Source organism: Plectrocnemia conspersa, unplaced genomic scaffold (assembly GCF_051122295.1).
Source record: "Plectrocnemia conspersa isolate PC_06_02 unplaced genomic scaffold, ASM5112229v1 ptg000013l, whole genome shotgun sequence".
NCBI lineage: Eukaryota > Metazoa > Arthropoda > Insecta > Trichoptera > Polycentropodidae > Plectrocnemia > Plectrocnemia conspersa.
In genome coordinates this window covers 2237954-2259573 of record NW_028277177.1, presented here as the reverse complement: position 1 = coordinate 2259573, position 21620 = coordinate 2237954, and the positions used below count along the sequence as shown (strand labels likewise).

At 31.2% G+C, this 21620-nt stretch overlaps 2 protein-coding genes and 2 long non-coding RNA genes across 4 annotated transcripts in view; 3 read left to right on the top strand and 1 right to left on the bottom strand.

Annotated features, from left to right (window-relative positions):
• The window catches only part of LOC148226978 (uncharacterized), an 86667-nt gene extending 80934 nt beyond the window's left edge, over positions 1-5733 (bottom strand). Inside the window, exon 1 of the mRNA XM_088201191.1 lies at positions 5607-5733. The gene's annotated coding sequence lies outside the window, so the exon portion shown is untranslated. The remainder of the gene's footprint in view (positions 1-5606) is intronic.
• LOC148226975 (uncharacterized) overlaps positions 1-21620 on the top strand; it is a 135318-nt gene that overhangs the window by 107645 nt on the left and 6053 nt on the right. The gene's annotated exons all lie outside the window — the stretch shown is intronic.
• Positions 227-21590, top strand: LOC148226976 (mitochondrial coenzyme A transporter SLC25A16-like). The gene is made up of 6 exons (XM_088201202.1): positions 227-660; positions 9281-9507; positions 17943-18125; positions 18606-18762; positions 18828-18969; positions 19826-21590. The coding sequence occupies exons 1-6, from the start codon at positions 597-599 to the stop codon at positions 19998-20000; spliced, it is 948 nt and encodes a 315-aa protein (XP_088057328.1). The 5' UTR covers positions 227-596; the 3' UTR covers positions 20001-21590.
• On the top strand, positions 10262-12363 carry LOC148226977 (uncharacterized). Its single transcript, XR_015811883.1, has 2 exons — positions 10262-10689; positions 11221-12363. It is a non-coding gene; the product is annotated as an uncharacterized LOC148226977 (long non-coding RNA).

The following is a 21620-nucleotide window of genomic DNA, read 5'->3' as shown; positions in this document are numbered from 1 at the left end:
GTGCAATGTTAGCGGTGTTTACGTTCTATTTATATCTAACGCAAGAGGAAAAAATATTTGAGCTTTTCGAGAGTGCCAAAAACGTATGGTATGAAATGCCATTACCGTTACCAATACTATAAAACTATTTATTTTCTCCCCCTAATTGCGATTTAAATAATACATTTTTAATATTAAATATATTATATTTATATAATCATGTGATGAATCATGTCCGTTTTTGGTCGTTTTAGGACCAAAAGTTGCGTTTACACCAAACGTCAAAATGTTTCGGGGTGCCGTGCGTTGCGATCGGTGATCGGTCGTGTGAGGGTTGAGGATTGACTACGAACGCGGAAATCGCCGCATGTCAGTGTGCGTCAGTGCGGCGATCGGAACGCTCGTCGTCGAGATTGTTCCGAGCGGAGTGAAAGTCGCATTGTTGTTTGCAGGTGCTTTTCGGCACCTGATCGTCCCATTTCGGTTTGCGGATTCCGACGGTGCTTAAATCGAATCAGCCATGACTCGATAGTGTTCTGTTATAATCTAAACGTGCTGCGTTATCGCTATAATTTTGATAAGCGGAGCAGTCGGTCGAAACTCTTCGATACGCAGAGATGTCACTAAGCATGGCACGAAAAAGCGATTCAGAGTTCATTATGAAGTCGCTGCTGGCAGGAGGTAAACATTGCTCGTTTATTTGATTTTTTCTTCTGTTTGTGCAACTCTGTATAATATTTACTTTTCACGGGTACAATGTACATTTAAAAAAAACTCGTTATGGCCAAAAGTAATTTTCATCGCTTTGTTGGTAAAAATGATCATGTTCAAAGTTCATATTTAAATTATTATTTTTGTTTTATCGATTTATTTTAAATCTGACTTATGTTTATACAATGGATAATTTGTAATATATTTACAATTTTCGTGTTGATCGAAATGTTTTATTATATTCTTATTTTTAAATTTTATTAGCGATGCAATTATTAAGTCAAGCTATTCTTCCAGCTGCAAAATAATTTCAGGTTTCACGATCTTTTATCTGACGATGATTACATATAAGCATTTAATAATTGTGAATTATTTTTTTAAATAAAATTGTGAGGTTCACTGTGACCACTAAACTTCGGCAGATCCAAATAAAAGCATTTTTGAAAGATTTTATTGAAATTGACGCACTAACCGTAAGAAAAAACCTCTTACGCATTACGAGCGCCATAAACCCATTTATAATTTTAATGGCAGCCAGTGCAGACCGTACGTGACAATAGTCGGAATAAACTAAAAGCATCACAATAGTAATTCAATACTATATGCAAGTGTTATTATCGTATAATAAATTACAGCACTTTGAGATCCAAATACAACCGGTTTCGAAAATTTAAAATATTTAACAGCCGTTTCAAATCTCAAATTGAAACCTGTTTAAACTCCAACGAAACAATCATAAAAGTTCAATAAGCTAACAAGCTAATTTAATTATTCGTCGTAATTGGTCGTGACAGTGAAAAGTGTGTGGACATTATACCTCAATTAGAGTGGCATGTGTATAAAATCGGATACACAGCGCCCAAATTCAACAACTATCGTTTGAGACCAACACAGCAATAACTTCCACCCGAGTTCTCAAATTTTAACAAACACGAACTCGAACAAAAAAGAGCTGCAGATCAACAGACAATCCCATTTCATTTATATTCATAGTATTTCATTATATGTCATGCATTTTTCTAGCTAAATTAAAGGGGCGTCCCTGTTTAGAATCCACGTTAAAATCAATAAAATCGTTCCGTTGCCGTAGCAGTGGAAACGCTCGGTTACCTAGTGTTCATATTAAGACTTTATATAACAATAATAAAACTAATAATCGAATAAATTACATATAAACCGAATTTTGACCAATAAGAGAACGCAAAAAACAATTATCACTTCTCAGAAGTCGAAAATCCACGTCAAATGTAATAAAATCGTGCCGTCGCAATCGCAGTGGGAACGCTCGGAACACGATTTTATTGCTTTTGACGTAAATTTTTGACTTCTGAGAAGTGTTTTTGCGACCTCCTATTGATCAAAATTCGGTTTGAATATACTTTAATCAATACTCTCATATCAGAAGTCCGTAGTAAAATCGGTTAGAACAAATATAATCAAAATATATTAAACAGAATATAAAAAAATACTAATATTTAAATTTATTTCTTAATGCACGAAGGTGTTTGTCCTATAGGAATATTAAAATACAAATTCACACCTCCGTACAATATTCCCCTGGCCGTACTCCTTATCTTATACCTAACTATTTTTAAATTATCTTTATTTCTAGTATTAAATCGCAAATTTTGCAACTGTCAAATTAAGTTTCATAGATATTTTAGAGCAGCATATAATTTAACTAGAACCTATCAGTTAAATTATATTTTCGCTAGTAGAAATACATATCTACTGGTGCTATTTTTGGACTTTACTGAAAAATACACATTCACTGTAACATATATACATAAATAAATAATGATAAATATGTAAATGTTCAAACCATAAAATTTTACTAGCACCTGTCAGATAAATTATATTTTTTCAGTTTTTTTTTTGGATAAAGGATTTTAAATTCTCATTTTTTTGTACTTATGTTAACTAAAAACTGACAATAAGCACATATTTCAACAACATAAAAAAACATTTCAAATTTATCTTGCTGTATTTGCTGGAATTTTACTCCACTATAGGTTTTGCTAATTGAAAACTAAGTTTCATTTTTATTCGACATATTTACGTAATAAAATTACATGTACACTCAGTGTACATCACAAAAAAAAGGTTAAAGAAAATAAAACTGATTTAATTGATGTAAAACAATTTTAATTAAACGAATGTTATAGTCTCAAAATAATAACACTCATAATTATTTAGTTGTATACTACTAGTTTACTATCAGGGGCTTGAATATATTTGGATTTTAACAGTATATTTTAAAGCTCATGATATAAATCACATTGCGAGTTCTGCATATTTAATGACGCCAGAGCTCACACTACGTGAGCTTTTGCTATTTCAGCACACATTTTCTGATAGTTGTACATTCGCGAGTTATTGTGAGAATTTCATTAGAAAAAGACGCGATTTATTTAATAAAATATTTTTCATTAAACTAATCTTTTTTATATTAATAAAATAGCACAACTCTTCCGGCCAATTTTTCTCTTCTCTTTTTATTTAAAAAATAATGAAGGCCATTCGTTGTCACTGATGAACTTTGTGAATAATGCTAATTAGCGGCCCCATAAAAAGGTGCGTGTATCCTATCAAATTAGAACAAATAAATTCGTTCCCATGCTCCTCAAGTGATTTGAGGTCCATGGTCGAATAAACAATCCCAAAATAAAATGTTAAGAAATATTTCTGGACTGTTTTTTTGTATGCGGCCCTGAGGGAAAATAATAAACGATTGATGTAACTTGATTTTAGGTATTAGAGGCCTAGGTTGAGGAAGATGTAGGTCATGTTGCGTCAGATTACATTCTCTGCGGACGAAGGAAAAACAATGCGTCAGCTCTTCGGTCAGCGCTTTCTTTTCCACTTGCGCTCGTAGCATTCCGGACGCAGCGCCTCGGGTGAAATTCCTCGGACGATTAGCTTTCTTTTCTTTCACGGCCAGCGAATCGCTTTTATTGACGCGAATGCTAGAGTCGGTCATTGAGCATTGGGCGCTAATTAAAAACATATTTTTTTCAAGACATGGTTAATTTATATATAGAAAAAATAAAAACTTGACAGGTTTCCCCAGTGCATCACAATAGCTCACATACCACACACATACATCTAAGGCGTGATTAAAAAATAACGACGATGTTTCTTTTATCTCTTATATATTCGCAAAACGTAGTTCTTTCAATATTTTTTATCTTCGCGAACAGAAAGAAGATTCGCGTCGTTTTTACCCAAAACCATTAATTGCATTATCACAAAAAGCATTCTCCAACATTTGCTTAACTTCACTACATTATTATTGCAAAATGTAATGCAAATGACATTGGACCCCCCAATAACACGGTAAATTTGGGTGCCCATTACTTAATGCATGAGCAAGTTAAATGGAGGTTATCTTATCACACGCGTCTGATTCGTAAGTACGTATTGCAAAAAATGTATGAGTATTTTCTAGTCCCCCAACTATACGCACCGAAATAGCATGTCCCCAATTTACCGTGTTATTGGGGAGTCTACTGTGTAGAATCATTTTTAAAATTAAAAATGTCGAGCATGACAAAATGCCTTGATAGTTCTTAGCTGTGAAGCACAAACTATCCACCAAACGGAAAAATATGGCTGTTAATTTAGCGTGAGAAAATTCAATCGCAATCTAAGATCCCTTCTCGGGTATATAGCATGCTTAAAATATCAAGGGCGAACTCAAATAAATGCATTTTTTATTTCATAATAATTTATTAATAATAACATCTCTAATAATACATAATAAAAAAATCGATTCCATTGTAAAATCTGTGGTATTTATAAAATAATAAATAATCTCTCATTGCAACTGCACAATTCCGGATGGATATAGATTAAACTAAAGTTTTAGAATATTAAGAGCGAACTCAGTGATTGAGGGTTAATGAGTTCGCCCTTGTTGTTTCATTATAGCAGCCATTGCCAAAGGTCGAAGATGAATTCTATAATCGTCAATGATTTAATTTTAGTAATGAAACATTTTTTTTATAATTATTAGTTGCTTCTACTGTTTTGTTTCATCCGCTAAAAAAATCTCACAAAAATAAATCTAGCAAATCTTACATTATATTTAATTTATACTACACAGTTTTTTCCCTAATTTATGTTTTTAAATATTTTTATTTTAATGGGTAATCTGTTTTATTTAATGATTTATTTTACAAAGTAGTGACCTTTAATCTCAAACATGTAGCAGTATTTTTTGCAAAGTCAGTTTATTTCTAAAGAATTATATATACATACATATATATATTTTCAGTTCTATCTTCTCATTAGATGTTCTTATCGTTTATTATTTTTTCCGCTTCGGAAATGGGTTTTTCCGTATTTTGCAATAAATTACATTAAATGAAAGCTAACATACGTAATTGATTTATTCATTATAGACCTGACCATTGTAACTTCTCTGATTTCCCTAATGCGTCATGATTGCCTTTATTATTTAATATTTCATAAACATACATTTGACAAACGTATCTCGAGAACAAATACTGGTACATCCCTCAGTGTGAATGACAGAAATTTAAGTTATTTTTATATTTGTTATTGTGATTTTTTTTAAGTTGCTATTGTGCTTATGTATTTTGAAAATAAATAAACTAGATGTCGGTTCGCACTCGTAATTTGCAATTCGCGCTTAGCGCTCGTAATCCCGCTTATTTTAAATTTATAAATTATAAACTGATTTTCATTTAATAATTTTATTAACTGTTGAAAGACCGAACTATTTTTAACCGAGCGTAGAACGAGACCATGCTATGCCTTTTTGTCATTGTTTATGCACGCACACAAATACATTTCCTTCTTAGGCTCCATGGCGTCTAAAAAAATGTAAATATATATATATATATATATATATATATGGTTAATATTTCTAGGAGTCGGATTACTCCGCGTACTTTTTTGATTCCGTGTGGAATCATGGTCCCTACGTTTCGGCCAGATTCGCCCGGCCATCCTCAGGGGAAAATTGAGAATATGAACATCCGGTGTGGGCAAAGCCCAGCATGTGGTTGTTCAGATCTGAACAACCACCGACTCCTAGAAATATTAACCAAATATTTCTCCGCGAAAACGCATTCAACCACATATATATATATATATATATATATATATATATATATATATATATATATATATATATATATATATATATATATAATATATATATATATATATATTAATATATATTCTTTATTTATAATATTATTTAACGAAGTAAAAATATTAAATATTCCACGTAAATATACAGACAGACAAACAAATACTGACGCACGCTTGAAACGCCGTCTGATGCGTGCGACAGAGCGTGAGGCATCTTGTCCTAGCTCTCGCTCTGTCACACGCACATGTGCATCTCGCTCACACACATACGAGCGAATCCGTGCGAGAAAAAAGGAATATACTCACCGTCTAATATACATACCTATCTCTGACAAAGCGATATAGCATGGGCGCGTGGAAGTTAAAATCGTTTTATACAGATATATGTTTGTCTGTTGACAACACTGAAACATTTTCAATGTTCAACATTTTATTTATTATGCATCTCTTCGCAATGTGCGCCGGCGCCACATTGACTTGAGAGATATGTGCATTTAAATAAATACATTGTTCTTTAAAACGCATTGTTTGTGCATTTATGTAAGCTAAATCTTCATATTTTTTCTTCGAAAATTGATTTGTTGCAAAGTTATTTTTCAGGTGTTCACTGTCCAAAGGTAATGCACAAACAATTCGTTTTGTGGAACAATTATTTTATATATTGCGCATTTTAAATGTTAAATAGTGGAATTATATGTTTTTCTAAAATTTGCTGTCAAACCCAAACCTAACCTTTCTAAAGTTCTAAAACTAATTACCGTTTTAGAACTTTTATTAGGTCAAGTCCAAAATACAAACTAAGAAGTACAGACAGACATCACATCTTGCATATTGTTCCATAGTTTGTTTTCACTTTCTTACCAATATTACTACAAACTTCTGATATGAGAGTATTGATTAAAGTATATTCAAACAAAATTTTGGTCAATAGGTGTGCGCAAAAACAATTATCACTTCTCAGAAGTCAAAAATTCACGTCAAAAGCAGTGGAAACGCTCGGTAACGAGCGTATTCACATGTGGTTTTAAGCGTTTCATTAACTTATAAAGTAAACGTGCAAAATCTCCAACGTGCACTCCAAAAAGTAACTCAGGACACACTGCATGGACAGTAGGAGAGGTTCCATACGTAGGTCAAGTACAAGAAGTAGAATTAAACCACTAACTCATGCGTCTGTACATAGCTGCGCTAAACGCGTGGAGTTCTTAAAAATGTTTTTTTTAAATGCGTTAATTACAGAATATGAGTGTATATTATTGCTTCAGTTTTGTTACGGGTCTATTCGGGCAATACTTAAAAAGTGGTAGAAGTGTCAAGTTTTGACAAGTAGAAGTTTCTGAAAAGGGCTGAGATTGTTACGCCGTGTATCGAGCTATATTACATTATTTTAGAATTAGGGAAGGCATTTGCCCATCCTACTCTAATAATATAATATTTGCTATTGTCTTTTAACTATGTAATATAACATTAATTTGCATAACCGTCATAATTTAAACAGATTAGAAGTCCATGAAGCTGTGCATTATTTTATATTGACTGTCCTTGTTCAAGTCAAATTTTAAAGTGCTTCTAATCTGCAGAAATAAGCGATCAGCACGTGCGTTGTACAATGCCGACGATGTAAGCTCTGTAAATTCATTGAGTAATCGCTTTGCAATGAATACATGTAATTTTTTTTGCCACAAAGATTAAATTATCTAATTTATACTGTTACAATAATTAACGTATTATTAAAGGACTACAATTTGATAACAGAAAAATATAGATATTAAGAAATCAAAATCGTTTTTTGTTTTAAAAAAAACAATAAAGTTTATTCCTACTGTAATAAAGTACATTTTTTGTAGCATTTTTTTTATCAAAAAATTCCCCATAGTACATCTGTTTTTCTATTACTAATTTTATTTCTAAAAATAGTATAATCTGTTTTCGTACATTAAAAAATATATCTGAATCTTGCGGTCGGACGACACTTTGATGTGTGTAATAGAATAAAAAATATATTAGTCTCATTAATGAAATTGAATAATATCGAACGTGACGATGGAAGCATATTGTAAAATCGATTTCCCTTCGAGATGATTACGTTGGTTGGTGATTTCACTTTTTTCCATTAAGCTAGTCATCGGACTCTTCTTGCTAATCGAAGTAGATGAAAAACGAGTCGTTCAAATGCAAAAGTGGCTAACTAGCCAAGTTTGGTTTTAAGGAATCAAGATTTTTTTATTAAACTTGAATACTTTTATATTTTAATTAATACAGTTTTTTTGCTTGTTTTGCACCTCTTGTCTTGTTTTGCAAGTTAGCTACTTAACCTTGACTTTATAAAAACTGTTACCAATTTCTGTTCTGTAACAAAGATACGAACTAATGGTCAAGTTTTTTTATATACATATATTACCACATATTTAACTCAATTTCGGTCATAATGGCAGTGACAACTTTTACGCTCTTACTATTATGAAGCAACAACAATGACTAATGTTGCAATTTAAAACGTTAAAGTTAATGTGTAAAACAGGTGTTGATGATGAAAATATTCCTAAACATCAATATTTACAATACGAATAACATCTCAATTATCGCATTAATGAGAGCAAAACTTTTGTTTTATCCATTCGCAAGCCAGATGTTTATAAATCACACAGCACATTAAACACGCATTTCTCTTTCACTCTTAAATGTGAAATTTAACCATAAGAGAGAATTCTTTTTTAATCGCGGATGTGGTGTGCGAATCCGAACCGAACACCGACTAATTGGCTAAATTTAGAAGAGATTTCAGCTGTGCGTATGATTAAGATATTTATTTACGTTGCATTGGCAAGCTGCCAGAGATGCATTTGTGCGTTTTTTGACATTTTAGTATCTGTGTCGATGACCCCCTTTCGCACGTGCTAAAAATGCGGCTCTCGTGTTTTATTAACTGTACGTCGCTGAGTGAAAATAAAATGCTTGGTTCGTTTCCAAAAAAACGATTGTATGAAACGCACTAAGATATTTTTAAAAAGTCTTACGTAACGAGGTAATTGCGAAATTATTTTGAACGATGGTCGCGTTGGTATTGTTTAAGTTAAAATATAAAAATACTACATTTAAATAAAACAGGGCTTGCGACTGTGCTGCGTTACCTCTGTTTGTGTACGTTACGCTTGCAATGCTGATGATAAAAAAAAACATACCGATAATATATTTATTTAATAAGAATTTAATTAAAAATTTCGTTATTTTGAATCATTTTGAAACTTGATAACGGATTTATAATGTTAGATTATAAAATATATTATATGAATTACGTGAGTTATTGTGTCAAAAAATAATGTACTTTTTATCATTCGTTTGTAAACATGGAGATTAAGTATCAAAATTAATTTAAATATATACGTCTGGACTGGTTGAGTTATTTCGTTACGATTCAATGTCATGCTTTTTTGACACATAATGACGTGATATTTTTTTGTCTTCGCAGGAGTGGCTGGCATGTGTTCCAAAACAACAGTGGCCCCATTAGACAGACTGAAAATTTTACTTCAAGCACATCAACCGAAATACAAATCGCTGAAAGTTCCCACCGGTTTGGCATACATCGTCAAACACGAATCTTTCCTGGCGTTGTACAGAGGAAACGGCGCTCAAATGGTCAGGATCTTTCCGTATGCAGCCACGCAGTTTACCTCTTTCGAACTATATAAAAAAGTAAGTATTTTTGATACTTAATTACATTATGGAACAAACGAAATTTTGTAAAAAATTTTATAACCGTTTGTCACCACTGAACAATATAATTGTACTCATTGAAGCGCGCGATTGAAGTATTATATGGCACTACACTCTCTGGAAGTTGGCCGAGGTTACCGAGAACGGGAGGTAAAGTGGGGGTAATTCAGTTGACTTGGCCAGCTTCGAGCGCTTCCGAACATTGTCGGCATTTTTTCCGAGTCAAAGGGACCGAATTCGGAGCTGCTCTTTCGAGCGCGAGCGGTGAGATACTTCCCATTGCGCTCTCTCGCGTGTTAAGTGACGACAGTAAGAGAGATAATGATATAGTGTTTCGCAAACTGAGATAGAACGAGTAACTCGGTTCAATTTCAGTATGCGCATAGGCGTCCTATGGTCAACACGCATGTCGTGCGCCGCATCGTGGTCAAGTTATAATACCACATGCTTATCGGGAACTTCAACAGACTCTTACTGACATCTTTGAATATTTTAGGGCACCAAAAGGGATTAATTATATTTTTGATAGTATAATTTTCTAACAGATATCGTTATTATATTTTTTTTCGTATAAAATTAAATAATTAAAAAATAATTAGTGGTACCTGATTTTGTTAAAAAAAATCGTATCGAATATCGTGATGTATTTTTCTAGATCGGTTTATATAAATGTCACACCATAACGAATTCTTATTTAGAATTGATGGCAACAAATTCTAGGATAGTCACAGATGTGGTGTTCGTATTCTGAAGTATCATTTTTATGCCTTATGGCATTTTGCAAAAGCCAACAAAGATTTTGCGTAAATTGAATATTTACGACCGAAAAGTTTTCACTGATATTGTATTGGTGAGTGCCCACAGAAACTTTTATAATTATCAGTAGCGTAATTTTTATAATATGACAATTTAAAAATTGCGATTATTTAGCACATTTTTCGATCGCGCGCTATACGTGACAGAAGCCGCCGTCCGGACGGCATATGAAATTTGCGACAGTGTGGTCGCTTACTCGAAGTCGTAGGTCTTGGCCGACTTCGGCAGGCATAATGCTAGACAAAGATGTGCTAATTCCTTCACGCAAAAGTACCGTAAATAGACTCATTTATTATTATCCAATAATTATAAATCACCGCCAGACCTAAACATAAACATTAATCAGTGCGGTTAAAAATTATAACCGTTTGTCACCATTGAACAATATACTTGTACTTATTGAAGCGTACGGTTGGCTTCATAAGATTCCCATGTCGTCTGGACGAAGTACCGTTACACGAAATTGCATGCTTTATCTCTTTCTTCGTTGCGTGCGACACCCCTCCTACTTTTATTTCTAGGAGATCGGCGTCAGTTCTGGATTGTTAAATGAATAAATTTGATTAACCTACAATACCACTAACTTCATTCCATAATTTTGCTACTTATGTATCTGATTTTTTCAATTTTGCGCAGAATTTCAAAGTTTTTTTAAATAAATATAATTATTATAGTCATTATTAAATGTGTTCCTACTATTGTTGTTTCCAAAAGCAATAAAATATTTGTATTTATTATAAGAAAAGAGCATTATTATATAATTAAAATAAAAAAGTGAATATTTTTTTCAGAGTAACACCCACACGGTGTATGGCTGAGAGGCAAATAGTAGTGGATTCTAACTAGAATGTAACGGTAAACCGTCGAGCTCGATAGGGAATCTTATGATGCGTACGGTTGATAGATGCTATGGGATTGTAATGCTTGACAAAGATGTTCTAATTCATTCAAATGACCGTAAATAGACTCATTTATTCTTAGGTCTTCTCTTCTTGATTTTATGTCCAGCAGCGCTTTGCAATTCATAGATTTCAAGCTCCTCAAACCGCGACTGAATATTTAAATCCAAATAACGTCTTTAAACCCCCGATGTATTCAAGTGTTGTGTGAAAACATCAAAGAATTAGAAATCTCTACTAGACGTTACCTAAACATTAATAAGCGTGGTAATTTTTTTTTAACCGTTTGTAACCACTGAACAATATAATTGTACACAATGACGCGCGCGATTAAGAGATTTTAATGACAATACTCATTTTTGGATGATCATCTTAGATAAACAAACTAAAAATACAGGGGCGTTAATTAGGGGGGTGGAGATTGACTATACGGTATATTTGGTTGAAATTATGTAATTGCATTTTTAGCGTATATATTTCAATACACAATTAATACAATCAATTATGACGTCAACATTTCCTATAAAAGTATGAATGAATATGTTTGTTTGCTGACTTTTGGACTGCTTCCAGATTTTTCTTATGTGACGTAGTATCGTACGATTGATCAACACGACGATAACGCATTGTTTTACAATAAACACAACATGATCGTGAATTCATTATTATGCGCTCGAAGAGGAGTGTCGTCTAATATGAGAATGATTATAAAAATATATATGTATTATTATGTAAATTCAAAAACTACGAATTTCATGACGCCAGATCTCACAGTACAACAGTTTTTGTTGCTTCTGCAAACAGCTTTTCTGCTTTATGGCTAACGACTTCCTAATTTCTTAATGCAGTAATATTATTAAATGATTGTTCTTAAATGCCAAACCAACTAAAAAAACTGAATTTTTAATATTGAAGATAATTGAAAAAAATCGCTGCATGGCCTAACGTTTTTCATTAACAATTTGAAGAAATGTATTCACAAACAGTGAACTTAGTTTCGGTAATATAGTTTTAAATTTTATTTACACTTTCAATATTTTGATTAAAAATATTTGTCAATGTCGGATAATTCGTTACATCCTTAAAGAAAATTCCAACAAAAATTGACACTGTTCGAAAATGAAATACGATTTTTATCAGAAAAAAATAATATCCCATCTAGAGAAATGTAAAGTCATTAATAATATTTTTTCTGCTTTAAGCTTTGCCAAATAGTCGTTGCCCGTAAAAATTGCAGAATTAAAGAGATTTTCTTAATTAAAGCGAAAAAAACACATAATTGAATTCAAAAATATACACGATGAAAAAATATGTGCGTCATAAGATTTACGGACAGTTTTCCTTAAAATTTCGTCGCAATTGTAATTCACGCTTATTAATAATGTAGGTATTTATCAATTGAATTATAATTTATATATTTCCATATATAAACCACAATTGAGCACAATTTCTTGATAGCACATAATTAAACCAAAAAGATATTAGCACGATGATCCATTGCGATTAAAACCATTTTCACTTGAGGAAAGATTCCAGAAAACATTAAAGCAGAATTTAAATTAAATTTACCCTTTTACATTCTAGTACAAGTGACATCATGCAGCTAAATTGTATTTTTTTATTTTCTTAGATATGGTTTACGAATTTATGCTTTGTTTGTGATTTGAAGCATCATACATAAGGTATTTTTAACACATTTGTGTTGTTTCTTATTAACATCGATTTGGTGAGTTAATATTTTATTTTTTATCACTTAAGTGTATTTTTGTGACTGACTGTCTGCTTCAAATTAAATATAAAGACTAATAAACAGGTTCTTTTTTATACGAGAGACAAGAATATTCATTTGACGATGCTTATCGATTTTTAAAAGCGGGAGACGTGGACGTAATTTTTTTTATATTTATTATTTAAAACAGAGATATTATTATACTAAATTGCATAGATTAATAATTTGTTTTTGTTTCGAAATTTTTGAACTATCAGTTATTTTTAATGAGTGATTAATTGGCTGCTCGCTCAGCAAGTAATCACGACTATCACGACCCGCATACACAGTGTTTTATGTAAAAATTATAATGGATCGATTTTGCTTTTGAATAGCTCAATATATCAATTGATCAAATATTTTTTCACTTTGAAAATTTATATTCTAGGTCTTGTTTCGTTTTCGGTCGTGTAACAACCCTAAATTATAGTGACAGTAAATATGTGGGGAAAAAATCGTTCTTGTTCTTTGACTTGGAAATAAAATGAAAACGAACAAAAAGGTTATAATGGATTTCAAAAAACTATTTTTGAAATCTCCATTGTAACGTGAGGAGAAGTTAGTTTTAAATAAAAATCTGTGTGTAGTAAGATAATGGATATAATTAAAGGCTGATAAGTACAATTAAATCATTTTAACCTAACATTCAGGGACGCTATTCGGATGGGGGGCAAGTGTGAGCATTTTACCCTCTTAAATTTGCCCAAAATAATGTATGTCATTTAATGAAATCGAAATATCAAAAAAACGACCCCCCCTCCCTAGAAAAATCTGATATGTAAAATACAAGAAAATCTAAAAGAACAGTTTAGAATCTCTTCCGAAAATATATTTTTAAATTTGTCATTTCAGTGAAATCATATCGGAAATATTAATATATGCATTTACATCCGATGTATGAATGTTACAGTGAATGTGTATTTTTCGCTGAAGTTATATTTTCACTAGTAAAGTTTAAGTGCATTTTCACTAGTAGATATATATTTCTACTAGCGAAAATATAATTTACCTTGCGATTTTCTTTTACTCTAACCGGCCGGCGGATTTATCTTTGCTTTGGTGATCTAATAACCCGGTCCGAAAATTTTAAATAACGCAAGGGAATCGGCAGAATGCGAAACGATTTAGGGTTATTTTTCTTTTTCGATAACCCAAAAAGTTTTTTTTTGTATTGTTTTTGTAAAATAGCAACAGCTGTTATTGACAATTGTATCACGATTATTATTGACAGCTGAATGGACCTTAAAGTTTTTGTTAAAACAATTGAAAAATATCAATTCTGAACTAAGCTGAAATTTCCACAGGCAATTATATAATCGAAGAAACCAGACATTAATGTCATTAATTAAATATTTTCAAAATCCAGAATCTGTCACTGGTTAAAAAAATAATAATTTCTTTAGTTATTCTTTAAAAGCAGAAATATGTAAAATGCAAATTATTTAATGGCTCGACGAATTCTAAGGACCTTCGCTACTTCATTAAAAGATTAGAATACATTGAATAAATTTAAAATTTATCATTGACGCAAGAATTAGAGAAAAAAAATTCCTTCAGCCGTACAGAGAGTAGTGTTAGAAAACCAACATCTTACATACTAATGGAGAAAGAATTCAAAATATTTGAATCGACGGGCAAGAGAACAGACAATTTACAGTGCCTATTTTGAAGCCTTGTTATAGATTAAACCAACATCAACACAAAACGAGAGGAATTTTTCCACGGCCGAAATGTTTTTAACAAAAAAAGAAGAGGATGTTTGATTCTACTTTTGAAAGCATTTGTTTTTAATGGGTTATTTGCAATACATACATTTTTTCATTCATCAAAATTTCTCGAGAAATCAGCATGCCTAGCTATTATAAATGAAAATCTGTCTAAAATTGTACGAATATTAAAGGGGGAGTATGTTCAAACGTACCACTTCGGCGGTGACGATGACTAGACCTATGCGTTCATTTCTCCCTTAGTTTCAAACACCCCAAAATTCTCAACGCCACATATGGTCAGCTAACTTAAAAAACGTGTATGAGCTTACCAGCATTTTATCACGCCATAGCCTCTTCATTTTCACTTTGATGCAAATATGCCGTCGCGCCTCGCGGCCACTTTCTTTCGCCATTGCCCATGTAGATTGGCCGACGGCATTTTTAGTCGATCGTTGTCACAATGCAAATACTTTAGCGGAAAGATGAGCACATTCGCGTTTTCCCACGTTATGCAACCTTCCACTCTTCGTCTGCGCATTGTAGTACATGGCTAAAGGATTTCACAAACTTCGCCGATTGTCTAGTGTTTCGAAAAATAAATCTCAACATTGTCTCTTTCGCGTCCGGGTTTGAAGGATGTCGATGCGAGAGAATTGCGACAGTAAACAGAGCAGAGAGAGATTTTAAAACATAATAGAAAATCCACATCGGAGAACGGTTCAGATGTGCAGATGCTCATATTGAATTGCTAAAGACCTGTTTTGAGACGACTTTCATATTATGAATATTAAATTTCGTCGCTAATGTTCATCTCGCTCTGTAAAATTACTCGCATATTTACGTAATATGCATTTATAATCGCCAACGAAATAATTACATAAGTTGCAAAGGGAAACCCACAATGTCCCTATTCGTTATATTGTATAACAATTTTGCAGCATTTGTTTGCCAATTGATTTATTATATATACAAAATTGCAGCAAAACAAAATTCAGCTGTACTTTACTTAGACAAAATATTTAAAAATCCATTTAACTATTGTATAGTTTTATGAAATATTTATTTCAATTATAGCTGAGTTTTAGAGCATATTTATAAGTTTTTACCCTGTAATTGGTCGGTCGCCATGAGGGGTGTGTACCGGTATGTGTAAGTACACAGGACGGTTGTCGAAATTATAATTTTATCGCCTCTTTCACTATTTTTATTTTCATTATATATCAATGTTTTATTAATTATAACCCTTATTTTGCTCTACATGTATTTTTTAAATAATACTGTATATAATTTGTTACAAGTTTTCTCAACAGTCACGTGAATTCTGCGTGTATTAATTTTTGTGCACTTGAGAAAAATAGAGTAGATTATAATTATAATTTCTTAATTAGAAAAAGTGTTTTTTTAATACAAATCTACAAAAAATACATTTTCACCTGTAGATTTAGTAAAAAAATAATAAATCTGACGGGTGTTAGTGAAATTCCATGCTGTTCTAAACTGACATTTAAGAGGCGTGAAATTTCTAAAAAAAAGCTATGTTATTGATTGTTGTAAACGCCATTTTAAATCCTGTACGCCATCAGCGAATCTTGTTTCATAAAAATATTATAGGATGACCCCTCATAGTGGATAAAAACGAAAAATGAGTTGCTTCATACATTTTAACTGACCTAGTTAATGAAATTATATATCACTGTAACAATTGCGAAACGTCCATTTGCTGTTCGAACCCAAACCTAACCTGAACGAATTAATCAAACCCTATGTGACTTAATGAAAGTTACAGTTGTTTTCATTTTCATTAGATTAGGTTTGTGTTTGGCAATCAAATAGACGTTTCACAACCGGCAAATTTGATCAGATGAATTATATTTTCGCTAGTATAAATATATATCTAATGGTAAGAATGTATTCGAATATAATTTCAGTGAATCAGTTCAAAAATTATATTTATACTAGTGAAAATATAATTTCACTGTAACATATGTATATATATCTATTATTGCTTTTATAAATATTTCGCTGGAACTACATTTATTCCAGCGAAATCAATTTATAAATCATCATACATGATTTATATTTAAATCTATGCACTGAATTTAAATCTGTTATTAGCTTTATATTATTTTTTTTATTTAATGATAAAAAAATCGTACGTCAATAGAATTTATATATCTCTTTGTAAGTGTAGTGCTAAATGATATGCAGTTTAAGCTTTTGAAGTATAACCATTAAAATATATATTATAGTGTTTTGGTTGCACAGCTCATCCAGGCGAGATTTTGGGAACCGTATTCGTGTTTTGATGAGTCATTCCTTATCTCGCTGGCGTGCAGCGGTCCGGAATTTCGTTTTTTCCCGCGTTTATTGTTCATTGGGACGAAATTTTTTAAAGAAAAATAAAATATGTAAGATTGCGCGGCCAGTAATATATTCTTAGAACAGACTGAATAATTTGTAAAACTAGTTACTAACATATTTTTTTAACGACCTTGATCAAACAAATAACAACTATATTTTATTCTTTAACAATCTATCGAAATGCAATGATAATTATTTTTCATTAATTTTTTAAAACATAAATCTTATGGCAAAAATATTTCTTCACAGTGAAATCAAATCGAATACATCATACAATTAAATATCAGTCCCTGCCGCATTACTTCTGTTTATGACATGAAGATCAATTTAAAACGGATGCGTCTAATATTTTTCCATTAACTCTTCATGTGGATAATAGTTCTAAAATAAATTGCAGTCGAATTTCCATAGTGAACTTTCTTGCAATCGTCATTTAAATCTTTAACTCTTATCATTCTATCAACTGTGATAAAATAATCAAACTTGTGAAGTGCGCTCAGTTCAGTTATTCCAGGTGTAAGTATTGTAAATAAATATTATCTAATCTAACAATAAGCATGTTTATATAGAACGGATTCCAAGGATTTAATCATTTTCTTTTTAAATACCATTATAATATATTAATACAAAGTAAAAGCAGGTTTTTCGAATTATACCATTTATAATAATATTTTTGTAGCAATAAAGAACAAAATATAAACATGCGGCTAATGCTAAATATCTTTATTCTTATTACTAATTGTTTTTCAATTCATTCTATTTAGTTATACATGGATTTTCTTGTGGATATTTAACGGTCTCTAACTGCCCAGTATTCTATTAAATGCAATTTGAGTTAATAAACTTTATTTTTGATTTCAGTACTTGTCAAAACTTGGTTTACCGAGGCACACGGACAAGTTCATCGCCGGAGCAGGAGCAGGCGTCACAGCAGTGGCTTTAACATATCCTTTGGACACGATAAGAGCTCGTCTCGCTTTTCAAGTAGCCGGAGATACACGATACACAGGAATAGTACATGCAGCAGCTACTATATTTAAAACTGTACGTAAAATAGGCATAAAATAAAATTTAATTTAAATCATAATCATAATAATTACTAATTCTGATACAAATTAAAAATTTAGTGATTGTTTTATTTTTGTTAGCTTTATTAAAATCCTCGTTTCTCAATACTTTTTATTTATTTTTAATTACATATTTATGATTGATTATGAAAAACTATACAATAATAATCAGGTCATTCAAAATTTGTAAAATTAGGGAAATAACGCATATTGCTAGGGGTGGAGTAAGTTTTAGTTATAAATATGATTGATAGTATAAAACTCAAAATGCATTTTTTTAATATTTTATCAAAATGCTTAAAATAAAATCGAAGATAAAACTAACAATACAGCTGAAATCAGATTATAATTTTATATATTAATCTGGTCATATATTTATGGCATACAAATTATTGTATAATAAATGTCCATTATATAATTTATTTATTATAAATTATTAGATATCGTATTATTTTAGGAAGGTGGAACGAGAGCTTTGTACCGTGGATTCGTCCCTACTTTAGTCGGAATGGTTCCGTACGCTGGACTATCGTTTTACTGTTTCGAAATGTTGAAATACTTCTGTATGAAGTACTCGCCCAATTATTCGTGTGATAAATTAGATAGAAATACAGGTAAATTTTCATTGTATTCATTAAACTATGTTTAATTTATTATCGTCTAATGACTGTTTTTATAGGTGGTTTAGTTTTATCTATTCCGGCAAAGTTGCTATGCGGAGGACTCGCCGGAGCAGTAGCTCAATCGGTCTCGTATCCATTGGATGTTACGAGGCGAAGAATGCAGTTAGCCTTAATGAGCCCTCACACTGAGAAATTTGGGTAAAATTATTTCAATTTAAAATAATATTTTTATTATAAAATGACTTCTTCAATTCGAAATTTTAAGTTATGGTAACACTAGTAGCTCAATGATTAATTTTAATTCACTGTTAGGCATAGAAGCGAGGAAAAAACTTTTCCTGGCTTTTTACGCGAAAAAGACGCTTGTTGCAAAACACTATTTAAGAAGCTGGACTAATGGTTCTATGAAAAAATCTATTATATTGAAGATTGAATAGCAATTATCAAACAAAACATTAATAAGACAATAACCTGTCACAAAGAAATCTTGCATGAGAAAAAATCTTATTGCATCAGACTCACCACTAGATTATTTATAATAATAATCCTTGAACTAAAATTATTATATTATTATTTGTTTAAGTTAATTTATTTTTAATCACATTAGTTTTTATTTATCTAAATCGAATTGAAGGAGTTTTATTGTACATATGTATATTATATAAAAAGCACAAAATTTATTACAAATATATTGAATTGGCTATGGTACGCTTTGAACGTCTAATCAACTAATAACGGTGACGGTTTACGGCAATTCTTCATTCTATCTTTTTCTTTTTACATGTATGATCAATGACCTGTCAACTTGTTCCAATTTTATAGAAGGTTTGTAAAATTAAAAAAAAATATTAAAACATCATCGGCATTAACATTTTTTGCACGGTGACATTTTCACATTATCATAATATCGATAACTCGAACAAGAATGAAGAAAGAAAGAATTGTGGATTGATACATAATTATGTTGGCTCTTTCTAATCAACATGCATAACATCTGATTCATTATTAAATTTTTATTTCATGTTTTTTATTCATGTGTCTTATCGTATTACAGTATGGGAATGTTTCAAACCCTCCGGTTGATATACCAAGAAGACGGAGTCGTGAGAGGTTTGTACCGCGGGATGAGCATTAATTATCTCAGGGCTATACCGATGGTCGCCGTTTCGTTCTCGACTTACGAGCTTATGAAACAAACTCTTCAGCTGGACACTGGAATGAAAATATAATCGATTGTTAAATACTTATATAGAGAGAAAATTGATATATGAGTTACGATGCTTTGTTTTAAACATTCCTGCGCAAGGGATACATAGTTGGCGATTTGTGATTTTTTAATCGGAATTGTGTCTTTTTATTTAGGGATGATTCCAGTAGATATATTTAAAAAAATGCATATGTGTATAGAGGATAGTATTATTTTTATATTAGATAAATTATTTAATTGTTAACTTAGTTTTAACCTCAATTTTCTCGTTAACATTTATTTTGAAAGAAAATAAATATTATTTAAAACATGAGAAACACTGGGTTAAAACTAAGCAGATATATCTCAATCACTCAATTTTGGGTTATAGAGATAAATGTACTCAATCTTGTTATCGCTTCGGTAAAGCAGCTTTGTAGCATTTATTGTTTAATTCAAAAATTCCTTATTTTTAAAACAAATTTAAGAAAATTATAGAATCTGCTTTATTATAATTAATAAAAGAAAATGAAGAAACATAAGATTTAATAAACTTTTTTGGGCTATGGATCTTAGAAGATTATTTTTACAAATTAAATATGTATACGTTGAGAATAAATATTTTTATTAGTAAAATTACGAAAAATAATATTTTTAATCGTGTTATCCATGTCAATTATCACATGATTTTTTTGTTGTTATCTATCATCTAGTTGGTGCTCTTAACGTTTTGGTTGTGTATATAGTAAAATTAATTAAGTTTGAATTATTTTTTAGGTTATCTTTGTATTTTATTAAAAAATAGTAGCTTAAAAATTTGACAACTTTTTCAAAAGCCTTCTAGAACATGTTCTTTTTTTATGTAAGATTATGTTTGTTCACTTCTTCACTCGGCCAGTTTAACTGGGGTATACGTCAAGACCTTAATCCATGTTAAACAATTACTCATTTTCACCTCCAAACTCTACGATTGTCAACAATATAAAATTGAGCGGAAAACTCGCGCTTGGGTTGGCCTAAGCATATTGGCCATTAGACGTGTCCCAAATATATCCGATTTGGGACAAAATATAAATAGAATCAAATGGAGTCTCATTTCAGAAAGTTAATTAATCAACCTCTTATTTTCCCCATAAGAAAAAACTTTAAATACCATTAAAAATGTATTAGATTATTTTTTTTAGTGATGATGTTGAATCTGTCAATTTTCGCCCAAACCCATGCATCCGATTTCGGCAATCGAAGAGTTAATATAATTGATTATGTTTATAGTTATAGTAAAATTGATGCCAAACAAAGTTTCTATTTTGGTAAAAACCCTGCTGTGTCTCCGATTGAAGAATTAGGATCATATATTTTTTTATCATAGCAGCTCTCTAAATCTTCATATTATCGCCGCATAAAACTTAAGTCGTTAAGTTTACGGGTTATTTATCTTTTGCGAGTTTATTTATTACGATGAAATTCATAGTTTTAGTTATATTATTCCGCAAAGACTGAACATAGTCAGTTTATTTTTTTTATAATATTTATTATTGATGTGACAATCTCATAGTGAGATCAATTGCTTGTGTAATAAGCAAATACTCTGAACCTCATTTTTGTTATTGATCAATAAAAATATTTTTAAAAACGACGTCTTTCATTTGGACAAGAAATAAAA

Coding starts and splice junctions, on each gene's coding strand:
- LOC148226976 (XM_088201202.1), top strand. CDS start 597: ATGTCACTAAGCATGGCACGAAAAAGCGATTCAGAGTTCATTATGAAG. Junction 661..9,280: donor GAAGTCGCTGCTGGCAGGAG/GTAAACATTGCT, acceptor TTGTCTTCGCAG/GAGTGGCTGGCATGTGTTCC. Junction 18,970..19,825: donor CCTCACACTGAGAAATTTGG/GTAAAATTATTT, acceptor ATCGTATTACAG/TATGGGAATGTTTCAAACCC.